At 44.3% G+C, this 22,956-nt stretch overlaps 1 protein-coding gene across 4 annotated transcripts in view; it reads left to right on the top strand.

The window, feature by feature from the left end:
* Positions 1–808: 808 nt before the first annotated feature.
* LOC134454052 (high affinity cationic amino acid transporter 1-like) overlaps positions 809–22,956 on the top strand; it is a 35,003-nt gene continuing 12,855 nt past the window's right edge. Inside the window, exons 1-7 of one of the 4 annotated variants that reach the window (XM_063204807.1) lie at positions 809–1,031; positions 13,967–14,954; positions 15,917–16,075; positions 16,915–17,077; positions 17,411–17,544; positions 19,142–19,364; positions 21,696–21,832. In XM_063204807.1, the coding sequence (XP_063060877.1) occupies positions 14,585–14,954; positions 15,917–16,075; positions 16,915–17,077; positions 17,411–17,544; positions 19,142–19,364; positions 21,696–21,832 (1,186 nt within the window). In that variant the 5' untranslated portion in view covers positions 809–1,031; positions 13,967–14,584. Of the gene's footprint in view, positions 1,032–1,694; positions 1,838–12,313; positions 12,759–13,966; positions 14,955–15,916; positions 16,076–16,914; positions 17,078–17,410; positions 17,545–19,141; positions 19,365–20,277; positions 20,418–21,695; positions 21,833–22,956 lie in introns of those variants that run through there. The other 3 variants (XM_063204804.1, XM_063204806.1, XM_063204805.1) reach the window with 3 other exon arrangements.

The raw sequence follows: 22,956 nt of genomic DNA, 5'->3' as shown, positions 1-22,956 counted from the left end.
TGAATACCGTATCAGTCTTTCTGCCTGCGCCGTTGCTTTTTTTTCCCTTCAATGTCATTTTAGTCATAGCCTACATAAAATAATTTGTATGTGGGAAGTTTTGTCTCAACAATGACATTGTGCATTGAATCTCACCAATAATTACCAGTGAACTATTTGGAACCAGTTTCCTCTCACTGTATGAGGCAGAATACTGGAAAATAGCAGCAAGTGACTTGTGCAAACTCTCAGGGTTCCACAAAAGAAGAATATGTTGGACTTTCTGGCCTGGTGAGAATCCAACCAAGAATTACTTGCTAGATGCCAACAAGACAGCATATGACCATAGAATGAATAGAATAGAATAGAATAGAATAGAATAGAATAGAATAGAATAGAATGAATTGGAATAGTTCCCTCTAGGTAAAAGATTGGACACTGCATCACTGTTTTCAACAATACTTATATTCATGCAGGTCTACACCAGAAGAGTAATTACACAAGACAAACCAGCACTTTAGCCTGGTCTTACCACACTATGTGCAATGTGCAAATGTTTGAGTTTCAGGAATAGAAAGGCCAGGTTACATCTGATCTGTTACAAAATGCAGACACGCCACGCGCACATAATTGGCCTCTGCGGAAATAAGTGCGCAAAGGAAACATGATAGGCCAAACTCCGGCGTGGCCACTACGTAGCGGAACAGTCCGAGAGGACTGATGAATTATTGAGTAAAACTGCAGAGATGTACCCGATCAAAAAAAAGTCTTTAAGTGTCTGAGCCTGGAAAGACAGTAGCCTACGGTTCTCCATCTTACCCAATGACAAGGTACAGGGCGGGGTCATACAGTACACACACGCGGCCGAAGAGTCTTTTAGCCCCGCTCATAGATAGTAGTGGGACATCTTTTGAAATAAATACCAGGACTTGTATTGTTGGTTTTGTATTCTACATTCACATCGAAATGACCTAACTGCCTCACGGAATAGGCACAACCAACATGACGAACTGCTTGATGCATATAAAACAGTAACCGTCACCGCAAATGAGGTAAGTAGCCTAGTAGATCTCTTGTGGTTTATTCTCGTGTAAGTCGATTGTTACGAAAACGAACGAAACTGGCGGCGAAACCCCATGATTGGAGTTTGTTTCTATCCTACATTTATTTAAGTCCGAATTGTTAACACGAACTGCCAGCTGTAGTATCCGGTGTAGTATCACTTCCTCTTCTAAGCGCGTAAAACGCACATGGGTTTGCCATCTTAAGCTGATGCAACTGTTTCCATAGGAATAAATTACTACTATTTTACACGCATTGTCATTTAGAGTGTGTATTTTTTGGGGATAATAATAATGATGTAATTGCGCGTGGCTTTTAATGTCCGCCTTGCTTCTCTTGTCATTCTTAAAATATTTGTTTCCTTTGTCCGCGCGCATCTGCATGCATTTCCTTTTATAGCATCGGTGCGTTTCGGCCATGCTTCGCGTGCGAATTAAATTACAGTAGAAGCCAATGCAAAAAGGCTATCGCCTTTAAACAGCTAAAACAATATGTTTCATTGTATCGTTTCTTGTGCGTCTTCCCACACTTGATTGTCGCGTGTTGGTTGGAGTTGCCCCCTCCAATGACCCCATACCGCGTACAGTAAATTGTGAGGAACTAGGGTTTTCGTGAAAACTAGAACCCTGCTCCCTCCAATACGTATATGGTGTGGGTTTTGGCCATTGGTCGATTTAATTAGCGGGAATCATTCACTGATGTTGATGCTTCTCGTAGTAGTAGGCCTACCTAGTTACACTCTCGCTCAAAAGTCATTCATTCAACTATTCGTAGGCCTATTGTGAACAAATACTGGGTAAGTTTCTTTCGCTTTGTGTAATGATTAGTGTGTTTGCAAGTAAATGGCAGCAGTTGAAATGTAATGTAATGTATCAAAATCAACAATGCTTACACAAATATGACAGATTTGGCCGAATATGATAGCCTACATTGTTTGAGATTGGCTGCAAAATTAGGTTAGCCTACTTGGTCAGATAATCTTCCCGCCAGTGGTCTTCTTTAGTATGCTATAGGAAAAAGTACTGATATCGTAGCCTATCGTATTGTAACCAAGAAAGAGTATTCTGTGCTTATTATTTATAGCCATTTTGTGTCGGTTTGTGGTTTGGTGAGTTTTGAAATGGTCATGGCGGGCAGTCTTTGTAAACATGAAGTTTTACATTCGTTCCCTTAAAACTCGCGCGCTTGTGATCAGGAAGCCGGTATCTCTTCTCTTCTGTCTCCACGTCTCTCTGGCACAATAGTAAACACTGGGTGTTGCTTGGCATTTCGAGTGCTTGCTTGGACTGGCAATTCAGTTATAGGTGCAAGTTTGTTTAACCTGTTTTGAGAGCATACCTTGAACACACCAAAAAAAAAAATACAGATCACATCTAAAACTAGACTGTTGAATGTTGAACTACAAAATTGAATACGTCCTGTATTTTAACATACAATACCCTAGTTGAAGAGATAGTTTAAATTAACAACACTTCAAAAAGTTGAAACGAATACGTTTTTTTATTTCATTTTATATGTGTCAGTATAGGTCTACAAGCTTTAAAATTACCAACAACTTTTTGAAGTGTAGCCTATTCATACTTGTATTTTTGCTCTCAGGGAATTTGACGTTGAGACGTGCCTTTGAGGTTAGTTCATGAATTAATTCACCACATACATGAGTTAGATTACCACACATGCTCCTTTTTAGCCATAGGCTGGGATGTATTCACATGCCTGTTTCTACCGTGAAAGTTTACTGAAGGTCAAACAGAGCTGAAGCGCAGTCAAAGAAATCAGCCAAACTTAAGTTGGCTCCACCCCTTGCACACACTCATTTACACATACTCACACTCCTATTCACATGCACACACACCTCCACACACCGATATACGCGCACACACACACACACACACACACACACACACACACACACACACACACACACCCACCCACCCTCACATGGCTGTTCCTGAAGGGCTTCCACATTGCGTCAGAGCAGGTGCTTTTGTTGTGTCGTGTTGTGTGCCCTTCACATTCAAAACAAGGACCAAACAGTATTAGCAGCAGCAGCAGCTCACAACATGTCCTGTCACCTGCACTCTGTGTGTGTGTGTGTGTGTGTGTGTGTGTGTGTGTGTGTGTGTGTGTGTGTGTGTGTGTGTGTGTGTGCGTGCGTGTGTGTATGCGTGTGTGAATGCATGAGTGCGATATCTCTTTATTAATGTCATGCTGTTGTATGTGTTTGCGTGTGTGCTTGTGTGATATCTCTGTATCATTATTGTGACCTCCTGTCCATGGTTTCCTTCTAATCCAATCCCAGAGGGTATCTCTTGCTTGCAGAAGCAGGTCACGGTGCCCTATCCAGTCTAGTGCGTCATGGACAGCGGGGCGCTGAAGCCATAGCTGTAACTCTCTGTCACTAACATAGCTCAGTATCAACAAAACATCCGCCACCTTGCTTGCCAAGGGTTTTGTTATTAGCCTGGGTCATTGGAGAGAGAGAGAGAGAGGGAGAGGGAGAGGGAGAGAGAGAGAAATTATCAGTGTGTGTGTGTGTGTGTGTGTGTGTGAGAGAGAGAGAGGGAAAGAGAGACAGACAGGCAGAGAGAGAGAGAGAGAGAAGAAGGTGAATGAGTGGATGGGATAAAAAGGGTTAGAGTGTGTGTGTGTGTGTGTGTGTGTATGAGAGAGAGAGAGAGAGAGAGAGAGAGAGAGAGAGAGAGCAAATAATCTCTTCCTTGAAACCAAGGGCCATGCTTACCCCATAACAAATCAAGCTAGCTTTTCACTCAAGTATTGCCATGGGTCTTGCCATTTCTTGAAAGAGCTCATTTGTGTAGGAGTGGGAAAAAGGCCAGCAAGAGCCTGCCGAGTCTCCTCTACTCTCCCTGAAACTACCTCAGACTCAGACAAACCTTTTTTGGTATTTTGTCCTTCAAATGACAGATGACAGAGGTTCACTCTCTGAGGAAAACAGACCAGAGAGAAAGTCTTTGGTATGGGAATAACTGTAATGAGAACTTTGTAATGCAACTTGGTTCCCAAACTTTTTTCTGCTCGGACCCCCTTCTGAACTTAAGAATAACTTATTTTTTGCAAAGTCCCTACCCAGTCGTAACCCAAACGTCATACACGTTTAATCCATTAAATTGCTACATTTTAATTGAAATGAAACACAGGAAAGAATAGTACACTTGTTAACTGTCAGCTATTAGTCAGTATTTTTTTTTTTTTTGCGGAGATATCACAGCGAATAGTACCTGACATACAGTATGTGTGGGTTTATGCAAGCATTCCCATCTCTCCACGACCCCATGGGGGTCCCGGCCCCCAGTTTGGGAACCACTGCTGTGAAGCTTTTCATTCACCCATGTCATGTACAGCTAAGTTGTTGCCAATTGAGTTTTTCCTTTTAGCCCTCTCCAATGATGACATTTCAGCTATTGAATTGAAGTGAAGGGCAGCACTCTTCAGGGTTTTTTTTTCTTATTCATTTGCCCTCAAACATTTTGGCCTCTGAGCCCTTCCTCTGAGCCCTTCCTAAGAAAAACCCCGAAGAGTGCTATCCTTTACTAAATACTTTGAAGAACAAAGTAGCAGGCAATATTGAGAATGTGTCTTTTCCACTTCTTGACATTTCAGCTATTCCCAATACTAACGACCTTCAAGTAAGTCATATAGAGTACAGTAAAACTGGCAGCTACTGTAGGCCTATGTATTTATGCTTTACTGGGATGGCCTGACATTCCTGCATATTATTGGCCAAATAAAATGGAAGACATATTCTTTTCCCTTGATATATTGTTTTTATGCCCCCAAAGATGTCATCTGTGTGGGGTTTGAGCACATCCATTTTTGCGATTTTGTTTTAGTTTTCTGCTCACAACTCTAGACCACTAGAGCTATGCTCACTATGCTGGCCCGAAACAGCTTTTCTTTGGAGTGTTTGCATGCAACGCAGGTCTGTTGACTGAGTTTATTTGGGCTCTTTTTTGCCTCCGGTGAGGCAGACATAGCACAGTACACTTGTCAACACTGCCATTCATATAGACAGACCTGGGCAATTAAGTGTCATTGGTAAATTTATGTAATTGACAGTCATAGGCTCTTAATTGACAATTCCCAGTTCATAATTCCTTTTAGTTGTTGATTATTACCTCCGCCAGGAGGTTATGTGATCACCTGAGTCTCTGTGTTGTCTGTGTTCGTTCGTTCCCTGCAATTTTTTTCCTGTTTGTTCGTTCGTTCGTTCCCTGCTATTTCACTGCCTGCCACAAGGTGCGCGCGAGCTCCCAAGCAGAGCACTGGCGTGCCTGCACTTCTCTCGGCAACAGGGAGGAACCTTTGCCTCCGCCTCCAGCTCCAACGCCAAGTGCATTTCATAATGTTGCTCAGCCGCAGGCAGCATCCTGTCAAATGAATTACCACCGCTGCCAAAAATATGGAATTTGTGATTGTGTTGGCCTTTATTTTTATCATTGCTGTTGCGAGATGGACAGTGACCACTCCCGCAGATAGTTTAGGTTGGCAATTCCGTCGAAAATATGGAATATGTGATCGTGTAAGTTCACAATGCTGTTGTGGACTGTGACTTGGGTTCACAATGCTGTCGAATTTATTAGGCTCCCTTGCCAAAATAAGAATGTACGTTCACAATTCTGGTAAAATTCATTCCATCCCCTTAGCTACATTTAAAGTGAACCCCAAGTTGTTTGCGAGATGGACAGGGATCACAATGCCCGACAGGATGCATAATGGCCGAGCACCGGCGAATATTCCACACGGATTTGCCTGCGCCATTGTAAGCAGTAGCCTTGCCTACGGAACGGGCTGCGAATGTCTCATTTGACGCCAGCTCCAACATCAGCCTAAAAAGTTGCTCATCAGCTGGCAACCTGTAGGCTACACCCTCGTTGAAGTTAACAAGCAATCCTGTTAATTACCACTGCCTAAAATGTGTGTGAAGTGGAAGTGCACTGTTGCGAGATGGACAGTGACCACCGCAGATCACAATTAGGTAGCCTACCATCGCCAAAAATATGGAATTTGTGGCTGTGTAAGTTCACAATGCTGGTCAAATGCATTACACTCCCTTCACTGAATTTAAAGTTAACCACAGTTGCGAGATGGACCTCAAAGCACAACAGCAATGTAGGCCTACGTGAACTGATTAACAACGGTGAATAGTGATTTCCCATGAGGAATACGGAGAGGAAAATGCACTTCAGCCGACAGCGCCAAGACCAACCAGTGACCCATGACAATAATGCATACCATCGTAGGCAAAATAGGCCTAACCCTTCTTTGGTTGTTTAGTGCTGTTGGTCAAAATCATTACATTCCCTTCACTAATTAGGCTGCAGTTCTAGCGCGTGATTACAAGCTTTCAAGTAGGTTGATTTTTACCTTTTGCGCATAAGGCTAGATTAGGTTAATAGGGCCTACGATTGCTATAACCTAATAGCCTAAAACATTCGCCATGAGTCTGAGAGGGATGTTTAAATTGACAACGATATTTGCTTTTAATTTGTCATGAGGCTTAAAGCGATCACTCTATAGCCTATTTAGAGAAGTTAACAAGCACCTTAATTACAAACAACCTTCATTACAAAAAGCACAGGCTATTGCATTTTGGTCGACGTTCATCAACATCAAAAAACACGTGTATTTTGTATGATGTTCAGGGTCTGTTTCTAGGTTGTTTTGATGTCGTTAGGGGAGGGGGATGTAGAGGGGGATGCGCAGTGGAAACGTTTGGGATTCGGTTACACGAACGGTTAGACTTTCTAATCCTCCTTTCTCTTTATATTATATTGAATGGCAAACTTCCTCAACTTTTTCAAAACAAAAGTTAAACAAATCACACACTCATATATGTGCACAGTAGTATCAACATCCTTGGCGGAGGTCTGCACACTCTGGGTGCTTTTCTAGTTATGGCTATTACTTTATGATCTTCACAAACTGGATTCAAAAGCTATATTCCAGTGCCACCTATTCAAAATGACGTGGCTTTACCTGTCCAATTGGGCTATCACCTGGTAGAATTGGACATGCAGGTAATTTGTAATATGTGGCAATGGACTGTAGCTGCTGCATCCAGGTTGCCCATCACTGCACTGTTCTTTGAAAGAACACCTCCATGTGTTGCTCTGAGATTTCGAGCCTCTGTAATAACCTTATTGCCACCAAAGATAACAATGACCATCTGTTACTTAAGCCTCTCTGGAGTGTAATAACAGTCAGTGTTAATTTCGTCAGCTTTTTTTGATTTAGTCTTAGTCTTAGTCACAATGACGAAAATCAATTTTAGTCTTAGTCATATTTTAGTCATTGCCTTCCCAATTTAGTCTTAGTCTTAGTCAAAATGACGAAAATCAATTTTAGTCATAGTCAAATTTTAGTCATTTTAGTCATTTTAGTCAACATTTCAAATTTTAGTCAACATTTCAATTTTTAGTCATTTTAGTCAATATTGTGTAAAATAAATAACCTACAATGGCTATTGTTATTTCACAAAGTATTACTAATATTGCCTATTGCAGCAAATATTCACCTTGTTACTGGGTCATTTTCCACCAAAACCCAAATCAGTAATTTCAACATCATAGAGCAAAAGAGCATCACACACACACACACACACACACACACACACACATCCAGGTGCAGGCCGCGCTCTCTCTCTCTCTCTCTCTCTCTCTCTCTCTCTCTCTCTCTCTCTCTCTCTCTCTCTCTCTCTCTCTCTCTCTCTCGTGTATTAGAAGCTGCCGCATATTATATTTCATTTTTAGTTTGCTCACGGAGGAAGCTACATGTTCTTCTTCCCCTGACCGCGGGACTTAAAGCCTGCAGATTGCCGGCAGTGGGAAGACCGAACATCCCAAGTCTGCATGAAGTTCAAGAAGTCTCCCTGATAGTGGCTCCCGATGACCACGAGTCAGATAAAATACTGCTGATGTTAGACTATGCAAGTTAGCGTTTTTTGTTTTCAATTGGCAATGCGAGCAGAGAACGATAATGACTCGTGCGGCATGTGTGGAATAGGCTTAAATAGATTGCGCGAGCCCACTTCGTATGCCCTGCAAAAGTCCCAGGAAAAATAGTTAGACAGGGGTATGCAGACTGGACGATAGAAAGGACACGCACATACAAATATTTAAACACTAATGCTGTTTTGTTTGTCGGGGGTGTCGAGGCTCGATAAGCATGACCTGGAAAGAGTTTTTGGAACTTAGGAAGACGCTGAAGACGCACGGAAAGGCTGTCGACTTCCTTCTTTTCAAAACTAGACTACAGTAGCCGTGCCTCTGTTACTTTAGACAGGCCAACTTTCCCCCTGCTGGCGCGCGCTCCCGCGCTGACTGATTTAAATAAATTCACAAATCCGACCTTCATGATTTGCTTGCTGCCTACTCATATGGTTAAACAACAAATATAGCAAACATTACAAAAAAAGAACAGACAACGAACGCCCGGGCTAAGACAGCCTAGGCCTAAGTGAAAAGGAGAATAGTGGAAGGTCGAGGAGGTTTAGAATGACAGTATCAGAGGAGGATTGGCGCGACTGTCATTACTGCAGAAACACATGTCTTAGTCATGGATAAGAGGGTTGTTGAACATGTTTCAAAATGAACACTTCTCTCAACGTCGGCTATTTTTTCTCTTTCTCTGGGAATGTTTTAGGACCTAAACTCAACTTAAATGGACTCACTGAACTACTAGGCTACAGAACTACTGACTGAGCCGCGCCATGCATTGGCTGCCAGCAGATACAAGCGAGGCAACACAGCGTGAGCGCGCAATCAGCTATGAAGTTCAAGACACTTAGGCCTATATTACAATTACAAATTACAAATTATTTATAAATAATTATATATTTGTAATGTCCATTCGTCCATGACTTGTAAATTTCGTCTCGTCTTAGTCTCCTTGACGAAAATATTTTTTTATTTTCGTCATATTTTGATTTGCTTGAGGCAATTTTTAGTGCGTCATCGTCTCGTCATCGTCAAGGGAAAAAGGGGCGTTGACGAAATATTTTCGTCATCGTCGTGGTTGACGAAATTAACACTGATAACAGTGTTGTGATGGCGCCGTTAAGCATTATCAGCAAATAATCAAAGGGCTACATGTAAAATCATTATAGTCAATATATATCGATATGGATTGATACTAAGTGGTTAATTTGTTTTTAGCTGTGTGTTGCATGCATGTGTGCTGGGCCGGGCCGGGCCGGGCTGTTATAGGACTGGTCCGCACACCTCACCCCATCAGTCTTGGGGGGTACTACAGTGCACTCAACTGCAGTGCAGTGCAGGACGGTCATGAGTTGGGTCCATGTGACCGACTGCCTTTCCCAAATTACTCTCATCACCCTCAGTGTCCCGACTTGTTGAACGTGGACACCGGCCCCTCTGCACCCCCCCCTCCCATGGGACCTGATTGGTGGAGAATAGGGCAGGGTCCCCTGCCTCCCCCTTACCCACCCACCGAAACACACTCATTGGCTTTGGCTGGGGGACAGTGGCACGCGTTCGCGTGCAAGTGTGTGTGTGTGTGTCATGTCTGCACGTGTGTGTATGTGTGTGTTTGTGTCGTGTCTGTACATGTGTGTGTGTGTGTGTGTGTGTGTGTCGCGTCTGTACATGTGTGTGTGTGTGTGGGGGGGCGCTGGAGGGTCTTTTGAGGTGTCAGTGCTGACTTGGCCTGATTTAGCACCACCATGGTACCAGAGCTTCCTGCTATTATGCCTTTGCCCTCTGGGGCTGGGGAAGGATCTGTGGCCCTCAACCGTAGAGCCCTGCTTCTCAAACAGTGAAGTGGCAGTGCTTGACTTGTTGCTTGGGTTTTGCTTCTTTCACACACATGCACCACACTTCTTGATTTCCTGACAACAACAATAAAACTTGACTTGACTTCTTGACATGATCTAAGACAACATGTCTCTCTCTCTCTCTCTCTCTCTCTCTCTCTCTCTCTCTCTCTCTCTCTCTCTCTCTCATGTGGGTGTCAGTGTGGAGATGAGCTGATCTTAGTTTCAGTGGCAGTATGAAACCTGCCAGAAAGCAAGATGACTTCTGCAGGGCTCCCTTCAGTTACTCTTCTCTTCTCTTCTCTTCTCTTCTCTTCTCTTCTCTTCTCTTCTCTTCTCTTCTCTTCTCTTCTCTTCTCTTCTCTTATCTTGCTCCTAATTCCTCTTGCTCTTCTCTTCTCTTCTCTTCTCTTCTCTTCTCTTCTCTTCTCTTCCATGCGTTTTCCTCCTCCATTCCTACCAAGACTCCACTCCTTCGCCTCCCCCTCTGCTGAGCCTTCAGCAGCCTAGGGCTCTACTCTCAAGTGGCTGCTAGATTGAGGCAAAATGTGGTGCGGCGAGAAAACATTTTCAGGGCATTTTTGAGGTGTTTATAGAGGTTATGTAACAGACAGGTGTTTCCTTTTTCTGTGTGTGTGTGTGTGTGTGTGTGTGTGTGTGAGTGCGTGCGTGCGTGAGTGTGTGTGTGTGTGCGTATGTGCATGTGTGTGTGTGTTTGTCCTCGCGAAGTGCCAGATATTTTTCTGGACACGTGGAGCTAAGCTTACCTGTATTGCTAGAGTACCTGGCAGGCTAGCAGCATACCTCCCATGCATTCCTGCTGCTGAGAGTACAGAGAGAGAGAGCTCTGCCCAGAGCACGACACGTAGCTGTAGCTAGCTGCCCTGGAGGGACATAGTAGTAAGCTTAGTCACACACGTGAGGACAAGACATTATGAGACTTGTCTTGTACTGTCCAAAGTTCCCAAAGGTTCTTGTGAGTTGTCTAAGATGACTTCCTTGATTATTGCATATTGCAAAGCATACTGCACCATGCAACTTTATTTGGGGTAGTTTTTAGTAATAATATAATAACACGATAATACCTATCTGACAAGCCAGTTTCCTCATTTGGTGAGGAGTTATTTGGCCAACTCATGCAAATATAAGATACCGTATGCATGCCGTAGAAATATCTGACAGTGGAAAGACTATACTTATCAAGTATGCAGAATATGATGGAGTGATGATTATCTTGTCATTGCTAATATCCTAATGTCAGTATGAAGTGCCACATCAAATACCACCGACGCTTTGGCAGCACAGCTAGCATAGAAGCAACACATCCTCGATAGCATAGAATAAACAACTGTCCAAGCACTCAGCATGAAGATATGCAATATAGTGTTGAGTGGTACATTGTACAGTGAAAACAGACGAACATCCTGTTCTGTAACTCAAGCAGGACTGGAAGCTAAAAATCACTTTTGGCAAAAAGAACGGTCATCACGTTTCTTTGTAATGTCTCAGACTGTCTCATGGTCTCAATGTCTCGTGTCTCTCAATCAGGTCTGTGGTAATCAAATTCTTTGACTTTGATTTTCACTCTTTGTCTCCTTCTTTTATACCCTCTGTCCTGTCATTATACACAGCAAGCAGAACTATAGGCCTAGATTCACTTTTTTCATCATCAGCCAAAAATAGTAGATGTAAATCATACTACTGTAAACAAACACACACTTACTAATGCGTCAAAGTGGCTAGTGAAATGTTCTTGTCTGCTAGTCAAGTTGAATTTTCACCAGCATTTGGCCGGTTGACAGGTGTTAATTTAGAGCCCTGACAGCAAGACTAATACTGAACTATTTTACAGAACTGCTTTTATTGAAGTGTTAGGAGAACTTTGTGGACAGATTTAGTTGCTGCTCAAGGCTTGCTGAGGCAGCATGTAAGAGTTTTAAAGTAATTGAAATGGAAATATGACTGCTATATTCATAATGTAGTCAACACAACAGTACAGTCAGACAAGATGTGTTGAAGATCTTTTAGCTGGAGGCCTGTGCATAGCTGCTACAAAAGACAGTTAACCCTTTGTGCCCACCCACATTTTTCTCTTCACCTTTTGAAAAAGCATTTTTACAACCATTGCGTAACTTGCCACATGTTGGAAGACATGCATTTGCTCATCATACCCATAATACTTTTCAACATCTCTACCTTCCATTGTGTTGCGTTATTATATTTCTACAAATGATTTGCCAATTTTTGCATGCATTTTTTGTGCAGTCACGTGACAACATAAAAGTGGAACTTCAAGCTAGCAAGCCTACTCTGTGTGGCCAGGCAGAACATGCAGACACGGTGCATGTGTGTGGAGGGGGTGGGGTAGAGGGTGTTGAGGGCAAGCTGTTGGGTGTGTTTGGTGGGGGGCGTGTGTGCGTGTGTGTGTGTGTGTGTGTGTGTGTGTGTGTGTGTGTGTGTGTGTGTGTGTGTGTGTGTGTGTGTGTGTGTGTGTGTGTGTGTGTGTGTGTGTGTGACACAGGTCCAGCCACCACAGCTGCCGAGGAACACTCGACCCACGTGACGTGTCACTGTTGCTATTTGTGAGCCCATGGCTCTGAATGGCTTGAGCCGGTCATGACTGTAACATAGGCATTTGAACGTGTGCTCCTCAGCTGAAACACTCGCCATCAAAAAGAAGACACACACTTTGGATATTACCTCAGATCTCTGGCATTGTCATTTTACTCGCTCACAGATCTACGCTAATGTTTTTGTTTTTTGATGACTAAGTTTCAGTGAGTTGGGAAGTCCAAGTCTAGTTCTAGTTCCATAGGCCTTCTAGGATACTGCTGTGGTAGTATTTCGGAACACAGAAACCCAGGAGTTTTTTCTTTTCTTTTGTCCAGGTGGACAGATGATCTATGGAATTTATTGCTTGAAGGTTAGTTCACACCGTCACTGTTGCTGTGTATTGCAACCTCATTCTGAAATTGCTTGTGATAGTTTTGACACCTCTTAGAATAGATTTTGCCTTGCCTTCATCCTTTTCAGCTGAGCATTTAATGACTGAGTGTGAGAGTGAGAATCTGTATAGTGTACTACTTACACTTAAAGCAAACATTAGAAACTTATCCTATATGTTGTAAGGTGATCGGTGCTGAGAACTAGGCTGGTATGATGTTATCTGTGACCATGTTTCATCATATAGGCTATGGGGCTACATGGTGTTTCATCATACCCTGGTGTGTTCCCACATCCAAAAAGGGGGTCCCTCTAAATCCCCAGAGGAGAGATGGGGGATGGGGGGTCCCTCTCCCTGTGCTTTCACAGGAGCAGATGAGGGCTCCAGAAATTGGAGTAGGCCATCCATCCATCCATCTAATGTAGTTCTCGCTGGCTGGACCCCTGCCAGGTTTATTAAGGTCACAGGGAAGGGGAGGAAACGGGAAGGGGAAGAAGCTACTGTACTTAAGCAGTAAAGAAGTGAAGGGTTAATTCAACACAACGAGAGTCGATTCAACATCTTCTAGACTTAATTTGGTCCCAGAGTACTCTCTAAGTGTTGAATTGGCTCTGCATTTTTTTTACTGTCTACTTTGTACTCTGGCCCTTGCCAAGCCGCATCGTGCCGTGTCTGGTTTATTTATCCTCTGCTGAAAGGAAAGGAGAGCAGCGGAGCGGAGAGGAAATGGAGACGCTAACTGTACACGTTCATTCAGTTGTACTGTAAAATCACCTCAGGGTGCTACGTAAAAGGAACATGGCTGTGGGGTGCTGCTATGTTGTAACTTACTGTACTGTAAGTTGAAGCGGTAGTGAATTAATTTGGGATGATGGATTTGGGGGTGGGTGGGTGTTCATGTTTATATTTATGTGTGCGTGTGTTGTGGTTGTAGGTGTGTGTATGAGGCTACCTATCTATATATACAAGCACCCTCCTCTCCTCTCTCTTGGTGTCACTGACGGCAGTACACCTGACACGTGAACGCCGCCCATTCCGCTCGGCTGGCATGCAATCAGGACTGGCGTTGGCTGGCGTGAGAGGAGAGGAGGGCAGCTTCCTTACTTTCCTGTCCGTTGCGTGGAATGGCATGGCATGGCAGTTAATCACAACCCTCCCCTCTCTCCTCCTGTCGTCCCGTGTGCCAGGTTTAAAACGCCAGCTGAACGACTTCCAGCGACTCTACTCGACACCACTCCGCTTCGCTCCCAGCTGCCTGCATGTGCTCCAGCTCCAGCACCAGCTCCAGCTTCTTGTTCCGGCTCCAGGTGGTCCGGTGACTAAGGTGTACAAGCATCCAACAGGTGTCCCACGGAGGCCGCCAGCCAACCCTCCAGCCAGGATCACCATCACCAGCTGACGGCAGCCGGCTCTTATAACTGGGAGCTAACTGGGGCATAACTCACTTACAGCCTCGGCTTCAAGCCCTCCACACGCAAGCCCTCAGCTTTGTCCTTTCCAAGTTTGGCAGTAGGAGGGGGCTACTTTAAACCCCACACATACGCACAGCAAAAAACTGATTACTCAAGAAGATTTCTAGAAAGTCCTGGCCTGGACTGATTCAGATTGTTTTGTTTTTTAATAGCTGTTCTGCTGAATAGTTGGGATAGCTATTGTCAGACTTGAGAAGGAAAGTTTTCGCAACTTTTTTTCCCCCGAACAAGTAACACCCCTGGAGCACTCCCCTGTTCCTCCCTTCCTCCTGGGATTGTTATTGTCATTTTGTATATTTTGAAGCGATTGCAGCTGTACGTGCGTAAGTCGCTATGTTTCTCCAGACGTGTAAGGACATCGGGAAGCAGCTCTTGCGGGTGAAGGTGGTGGACTGCAGTGCCACCGAGTCGCGTTTGGCGCGATGCCTCAACACCTTCGACCTGGTGGCGCTGGGGGTGGGCAGCACGCTGGGCGCCGGCGTGTACGTGCTGGCGGGCGCGGTGGCGCGGGAGAACTCGGGCCCGGCCATCGTCTTGTCCTTCCTGATCGCGGCCCTGGCCTCCGTCATGGCGGGCCTGTGCTATGCCGAGTTTGGGGCGCGCGTGCCCAAGACCGGCTCAGCGTATCTCTATAGCTACGTGACCGTGGGGGAGCTGTGGGCCTTCATCACCGGATGGAATCTCATCTTGTCCTACATTATTGGTAAGAGGCTGTGTGTGTGTGTGTGTGTGTGTGTGTGTGTGTGTGTGTGTGTGTGTGTGTGTGTGTGTGTGTGTGTGTGTGTGTGTGTGTGTGTGTGTCTGTGTGTCTGTGTCTGTGTCTGTGTGTGTGTGTGTGTGTGTGTGTGAGGATGATGATAGTGTGTGTGTCTCTGCCACTGTGGCTCTGTCTTTTGATATGTGTGTGTTTGTGTGTGTAACTGTATGTGTATGTGTGTCAGTCGCTTTGTGTGTCCATTTGTTTGTGTGTCCTTTTTGTAATGTACTATAGTCTGTTGGTGTTAAGAGTACAGTGCAGAAGCTTTTTTCTGCTCAATACTTAATACAGAAAGCCTAAAAATTGGGTCCACTTCTCTTAGGGTATTGAATAGCATGTGCAAGCATATGGCCATATTGAAGCACTTTATTTAAGCAGTGTTCAAAAATACTAATGTGTATTCATCTGAACACACTTTGTTATCAGATCTTTCCCAATGTTTCAGTCAAGAAAACCTATGCTCTGCTCTGTTTAGTTTACTATAGTTGCACATGTTAAACATTGTTAATGAATTCTTGTGTGATATTATTAATACACAGATCAGCTGGCCATTGTTGGTGCATAGCCGCAGATTGCTTTGTAGTTGCTATTTAAACATTGTTGCATATAATATATGTTTTTGTGTATAAGATATTTCAAAAATGCTTGTGTCATTTTATGACCATACAAACACTCAGCTGTACACCATTTGTTGATTTACGTGTGAATGTGTGTGTGCAGAGATGTCCACTGTGGCTCGAGCCTGGAATGCCACATTCGATGGCCTCATTCCACATATTCAGAAAATCAGAAAGTTCTCCTACCAGTGCTCTGTAGTTTAGTTGCACATTTTAAATGTGTGGTCTTTATGAACACCCAACCTCTCTGCTGAACATGTTTTGTTGTTTGAATTGCGTTTGCTTGTACAGGGACGTCCAGTGTGGCTCGAGCCTGGAGTGCCACGTTCGATAGCCTGATCGGCAAGCACATTGAGACCTGGTGCAGGGAACACATGAACATGAATGCCCCGGGAGTGCTGGCAGAGTACCCAGACATGTTTGCAGTGCTTATCATCATCACACTCACTGGTAGGAGGCCGAACCAATAACTACACAATAACTACTGCATAATACACACAGTGATCAGTGATATGATATACAGTTTGCTACTTTGAATACACACAACGACGCAATCACAACACTTGTGTAACCACTGCACACTACATGCACTGATGCAATTGTATGCTTGTTTCGAAGATTTGCTACTTTGAATGAAGAGACAATAGTTGTAGCAATGATAACACATACTAGCATTTTTGATACTTTGTATAAATTCAAAATGAATCAATGTGATTGTTGACGTAATCCGTGACGCAGCTTTTATTAACAAAGAATCAATAGTTTGGGTCAAGGGCCTGAAACACAGACATTTGTAACCAGTTGTAGTCTGAAGGCCTGAAAGTAAAATCATTCTCTGCAATCATGAGCGTTCTTTTCTTACGAAAAGAGCTACTGCACCAATGTAATGTTAATGTATTATTGACAATAATACATTAACATTACATTTGTGCAGTAGTTCTTTTGTGCACCATGTGCTAAAAAAAGAAGTAAATTACAATGGCATTATTTTACATCACTTGTTTGTTGCATGGAATATAATGGCTAAAATCTACTGTCTACGTGCCAGTTTGTTGCTCTGCCTGTCCTTCCATGTACATATTTATCATATGCCCATAATGCTCGTCATTTCACCAGTGGAACGCTGTACCAGTCACTGAAAAGACTTGACTACCATGGCACTACACCATGACTGTAGTAATACATTACAACTTGGTCATTGCCATTCTGGTAACAACTAATTTATAACAGGGGTCATGTCTTACAGAGTTAAGTGTGTCTGACCCTCTGTCCGTCTGTCTGCTGTGCAGGTCTGCTGGCGTTTGGTGTGAAGGAGTCGGCCATGGTGAACAAGGTGTTCACCTGCATCAACGTGCTGGTGCTGCTGTTCGTGGTGGTGTCCGGTCTGGTCAAGGGCTCGATGAAGAACTGGAACATCGACCCAGAAGAGGTCTTCAATCAGACTTATGTGAAGTGAGTATGGCCAACTTAATTTTGTTTAAAGTCGCTTTACGTTTGCATTATAGGTCTGTTCACGGTGTTTTCATTTTCAATCTCCGATTCCTATTCAAAGTTCTGATGCCTCCCCTTCATAAGACTGACATGACATTGATATTGACATTACACAAAATTATCTAATTGTACACCATCATATCAGCAAGATGTGAAATTTAACGTTAAGTACATTGTTCACCCATTCTGCTATTTGCAGTCAAGTAATGTTTCTGCACATATAAGCATGCCTGAAGTGTGGGCGTATCTGTCTGTATGATTCTGACTGTGCCATCTTCTGTTGCTGTTTTCCAGTGCAACGGGTGCTCTGCCGAAGCCAGAAGAGGTTGGCAAGGGAGGCTTCATGCCGTTCGGCATAAGCGGGGTTCTGTCCGGTGCGGCGACCTGCTTCTATGCCTTTGTGGGATTCGACTGCATCGCCACCACAGGTGAGAACATTACATGACATGCCATGACTTTACACTTATCACACAATCCAAAACGACTTACAGTTATTTTACAGGGTATTGGTTACAGTACCTGGAGTAGTGTGGGGATAGGTGCCTTGCTCAAGGGCACTTCAGCCATGGAGATAGGAAGGAATTGGTAAGGTTGGGGATTGAACCTGCAACCCTGTGATCTACAGTCTAAGTCCGTAAACATGGCACCATGGCTGCCCTACCCCATGCCTCCCACCCCATTACATTAAACTGGTGCTTTTATCTGAAGCAATTTACAATTATTACTGTGGTACCGTACAGTGTATGTATGGCTAGGAGGTTGGACTTCAGTTCAGAACGTTGTAGGTTCGATTCCCGTCTATTTCTGGAAATTTTAAATGGCGGACAATGGAGAAGATCCCCTTTTCATTTATGATTAGTGCCATTTCCCCAGTCATAAATGAGTACTTGGTGGTAGTATTGGTGAAAAAGGTAACATTTGTGAATGGACAGCATGAACTGCGGAAATAAACTACTAAAAATAATACACAATGCACCTTTTAAGGTTTTTGTTTTAAATTTTGTTTGTCAAGTCTTCCCGGTAGACCTGTTCATTAGGTTCTGCGTAGTTTCCACTGTGGTGTCTGCTGCGGTTTAGTGTGAGCCTCCATGTGGTATGTGACAGTTGTGACTGTGGTCTAGTGTCCTAGTTTTGCCCGTTTACATCACCACTAGGTAAACAGCACCACTAAAGCACCACCACCCACCTGAGACACTGTGACACTGGGTCACAATGACACTCACATGACGTTCTCTGTTGACTGACAACTTGACTTGTTAGAGCAGCGTGTGTGTGTGTGTGTGTGTGTGTGTGTGTGTGTGTGTGTGTGTGTGTGTGTGTGTGTGTGTGTGTGTGTGTGTGTGTGTGTGTGTGTGTGTGTGTGAGAGAGAGAGAGAGTGTGAGTGTGTATGTAGGTGAGGGTGGGGATGGGGTTTGCCAACATGCATACTTGTGCATGTGTGGTAGTATGTTTATGTATAAATATTTCCGTAGTATTCACACATTCCTGTGTATGTTTATATTTCACACGTGTGGGCGTGTGTGTGTGTGCATGTGTCTGACCTTCATAAGAGAATGTGAACAACCCTGAGTCACCCCCATCTTCACTCAGCCATGTTCATCTGCACTGGAGATCAGCTTCACGTTTCCTCCACTATTTCACTACATCTACTTCTGTCCATCTCCTCTTTCCTCTCCATTCTTCCTTGTCTCTCTCTATATCCCTCCGCCTGTAAGGAAGTAAATAATGCCATCACCATCATGATCCGCTCCTCTCCATGTTGAAAGGCCCATTTCATTTTCATTTTCATTTTCATTTTGCCCATTTCTCTCCATGTCTCTCCCTCCTCTCTATCCCTCCCTCCCTTCCCTCACTCCTCTCCTCTCGAGGTGGAGAGACAAAGAACCCCCAGCGTGTCATCCCTATTGCGATCTTCGCGTCTGGTCTTCTATTTACACTTTAACTATAATCTCTTTCTTTCAACCCCTCATAATGTCTTTCTTTCCACTCCTCCCTCTCTCTCTTTTTTTCCATCCCTCTCTCAGGTGAGGAGGTCAAGAACCCCCAGCGTGCCATCCCCATTGGCATCGTGGCGTCCCTTCTCATCTGTTTCCTGGCGTATTTCGGCGTGTCGGCGGCCCTGACCATGATGATGCCCTACTACCTGCTGGACAAGAACAGCCCTCTGCCCGTGGCCTTCACCTATGTGGAGTGGGGCGGTGCCACCTACGCCGTCGCCGTCGGCTCCCTCTGTGCCCTCTCCACCAGGTAAGAAACGGGACACACCTTCGGCCACATCTGGGCCACATCTCGGCCACACCTGGGCTAGTATGTAAACAGATAGGAAAATATTCATGGCCTTTTAATTGGTGCAGTGAATGACTTGCATTTCTACAAAACTCAAATCAAATCCAGTCTTTCCAGCAGCGTGTAGAAGAGGCCTAGGACCTTGTTCAGATTCTGCTGATTCATACCAAAAGCAAGTCACCAAAAACTGGTGATTTCAGCTCGGAGAACATATAATTATATGAAGAGCCATGCTCATAATTGCTGATTTTGGGAATGGCTAATTTGTGTTATGGTTGTTGTTCCCACTCTGAGGTCAGATTATCTCGATCTCAGTGGTTATGTTGGTTTTGTTCCACTGATTTCTTGCAAACACAGTCTTTAGACTTGAAATGTATACCTAAATACAAATGCTTATGAATGATCAGGTGCTGATTATTATTGGAGTGGTTATAATTTGTTTAAGCTTATTATTGTATGTATTATTATTGTATTACTATATGTTTGTGATGTTGTCCTTGTGTTTGAGCTGCATGAGGCCTTGGGTGCTACTGAAGAATAATCCCTAGCGGCTATGCTAGCTCAACTCTACAACCAACAATAACTAACATGGACTTGTGGCTCTATTTGTCTTTCTGTCTTTCTTTCTTTCTTTCTTTCTTTCTTTCTTTCTTTCTTTCTTTCTTTCTTTCTTTCTTTCTTTCTTTCTTTCTTTCTTTCTTTTTTTCTTTTCTTCTTTTTTTCTTCTTTCTGTCTTACATGGACTGTGTCTGGCTCTGTCTTTCTCTCTCTCTCTCTCTCTCTCTCTCTCTCTCTCTCTCTCTCTCTCTCTCTCTCTCTCTCTCCTTCCCCCCCTCTCTCCCTCACTCCCCCCCGCCCCCCATGATGTGACCAGTCTGCTGGGCTCCATGTTCCCCATGCCGCGTGTGATCTGGGCCATGGCTGAGGACGGCCTGCTCTTTAAGTTCCTGGCTAAGATCCACCCCAAATCCAAAACCCCCGTAATTGCAACGCTAACCTCTGGAGTCGTGGCAGGTGAAGACAAAGATCTTTAATGAATAACCTTTTGCCTGTTAACCTCCTTCTTTCAATCCTGCAGGTTTGATCCCAGTAGTGAACTTTGTGCATCATGGGCAAGCTCAACGCTAATCCTCAAAATACTGGAGATCTCCAATCTCAATTCTAACAATTACCAGGATCTGCCACGGGGTCGGCTAATGAGCGAATAGCCAAATCCCCACTAAGAATAGTAACAAACAATAACCAGGAACAGCCAGACAGTAAGCATGTGGTGTGTTCACAAGAAATGCATAATATAGAGACAGTAACAATAGAAGTATTGTGTTGCGATAATGTGATGCCTAATTCGAAGTGAGCAATTCTACCTAGTCTCATCGGAAGAAGGTTCCTCTTCCAGCGCGACTCAGAGCATGTGTCCCTGAGTATGTAACAAAACTTCACCAAACACCTTATCCTGCTGCCAATGGATGCTAAAGAAAGATATCAACAAACTAAATGGCTAATTTTTTTTAAATGAGGGAGGAATTTGTACCATGAGACTAGACTGGTGCATGTACGTGTGCTTACTGCTCGCAGCTCTGTGACTATCACAACACTTTGCCACCAACAAAACAAACTTGGTGAGCCAAAGTCTTCCTCTCCCTTGTCCTCTTCCGGACCCCCCTCCTGACCCCAACCCCCTGTATCTATGATCCTTGTTCTTGACCCCTGCCCTTATGATAGTATGCTGGGCTCCTTGTAATCGCTGTCATGTCTTACTGACGCAAAGCTTACCAACAGAAACACCCTGGTGAATCATATGTACCTTGACCCCCCTGTGCCCTTGACCCTTGTCTGCTGGGCTGGTCTTGTTCCCGCTGTAGCTTATTATCCACTACTGACCCAAAACTTACCAACAAAAACAAACTTGGTGATTCGGTGGATTTGGTCATGGTTGGTGACACCGGTTCCGACAAAGGGCGGAGCATATTCCGCCAAATTTTGATTCTACTGTTTTCAATACAACCCCACACACCGGTGCCGATGTCTGCAGATATCTGCGGATGTCGGCTGCCAACAGATGGAGAGCTCTATTTTTATGGAAGCCACCCATTGATTACCCATGCTGTTATAGCACATCAAAATTTGGTGGAACCGATAGTGCTCCGTGGTGCTGTCGGAACCGATGTGCGGAGGCCTTAAGACCTCCTCCTCCTCCTGCCCTTCCTCCACCCTACTCCCCTCCTCTTGTTCCCCGGCCAATCCCCTGCGGCCCTGACCTTTGACCCCTCCCTCCCTCCCTTTGCCCTGTAGTCTGCTGGGCTCCATGTTCCCGTTGCCGCGTATTATCTACGCCATGGCGCGGGACGGCCTGCTCTTCTCCATGCTGGCCCGCGTCAGCGAGAGGAAGACGCCCATCGTGGCCACCATGGCGTCCGGGGTCATGTCCGGTAAGCTCGGAGTGGAGAACACAGATGATCACAAAGACATATTAAATAGTTCAATTGGTACGCTACACATCATCAACTCAGCTTGCAGGTTTAACACTGTGGGGCAAACAGATGTTTAAAAGCTAAGTAAGCCGCAACGGGCTCCAGCTTCTCTATAATGGCCTTGGTGGCGGGCCTCATGCGCGGTAAGCACGGAAATCGGAGATCACAGTTTGGAGCACAGGAGGGGAGATCAGCAGGAGTAAAACAAAGCACAAGATTCAAGATTCAATGTATTGCCATGTCAGCACAGTTGATGGGAATGGAGTGCAATAGAGAGAACATGTGCTTTAGCTGAGGGTATGGAGATCAAGTGCTTCTAGCAGTACTGTACATATTTACAAGTTCATGCAAGAAATACTGAGATCATTTAATAGAGAGACATAAAGTAGTGGCAACATGATCCACCTGCGTCCTGGTCAGGTCAACCGTTCTCAGAACCAGACAACAGATACGTTAGTCAGATTCTACCAAGCAGTGGGGAAGAGATAACAGCAGACCTTGGAAGAGACCAGAGCTCATCTGCTCTGGAGTCAGTTGGACAGTCAGTAGCACTGAGGCAGTTGAAGTGATGGGCTTTTGATCAGAGGTTGAATACTATCCTTCAGCTCCCTTTCTCACGTCATGGCTGAGGTGCCATTGAGAAAGGCACCTAACCCCATACTGCTCCAGGGTACTGTTCCAAGGCCTGTAATCAATACCCTGTACTTAAAACTAGCTTAGTCACTTTGGATAAAAGCGTCAGCTAAGTGTAGTGTAATGCAGTACCCATCTCATCTCATGGCATTGCTGCTGCTGCCCTGCTATCAGCCATAAACATTGCAGTGTTCATTCAACACTATCAGAGTAGGAACAACTAGAAATTTGTTTTGTTTGACACGTTTAAAGCATTCAATTGACACTTTTAAATAGACATGTCAAGTCATGTCTGGCATGTCTGGTCTGTTCATCAAATTTAGTGAAGCCTGAAGCTAGAGTGTATGAGACAGAGTTGTAAGTATGAGTACAAAACTTGCAGTATGATGTTGTATAGGTGCTAGTATAAGTACCGTTACAGATGTAATTACAACACTAGTGGTATGATA

Source organism: Engraulis encrasicolus, chromosome 8 (assembly GCF_034702125.1).
Source record: "Engraulis encrasicolus isolate BLACKSEA-1 chromosome 8, IST_EnEncr_1.0, whole genome shotgun sequence".
Lineage (NCBI taxonomy): Eukaryota > Metazoa > Chordata > Actinopteri > Clupeiformes > Engraulidae > Engraulis > Engraulis encrasicolus.
Note: the sequence above shows the minus strand (reverse complement) of the source record. Positions and strands in the feature narration are given on the sequence as shown.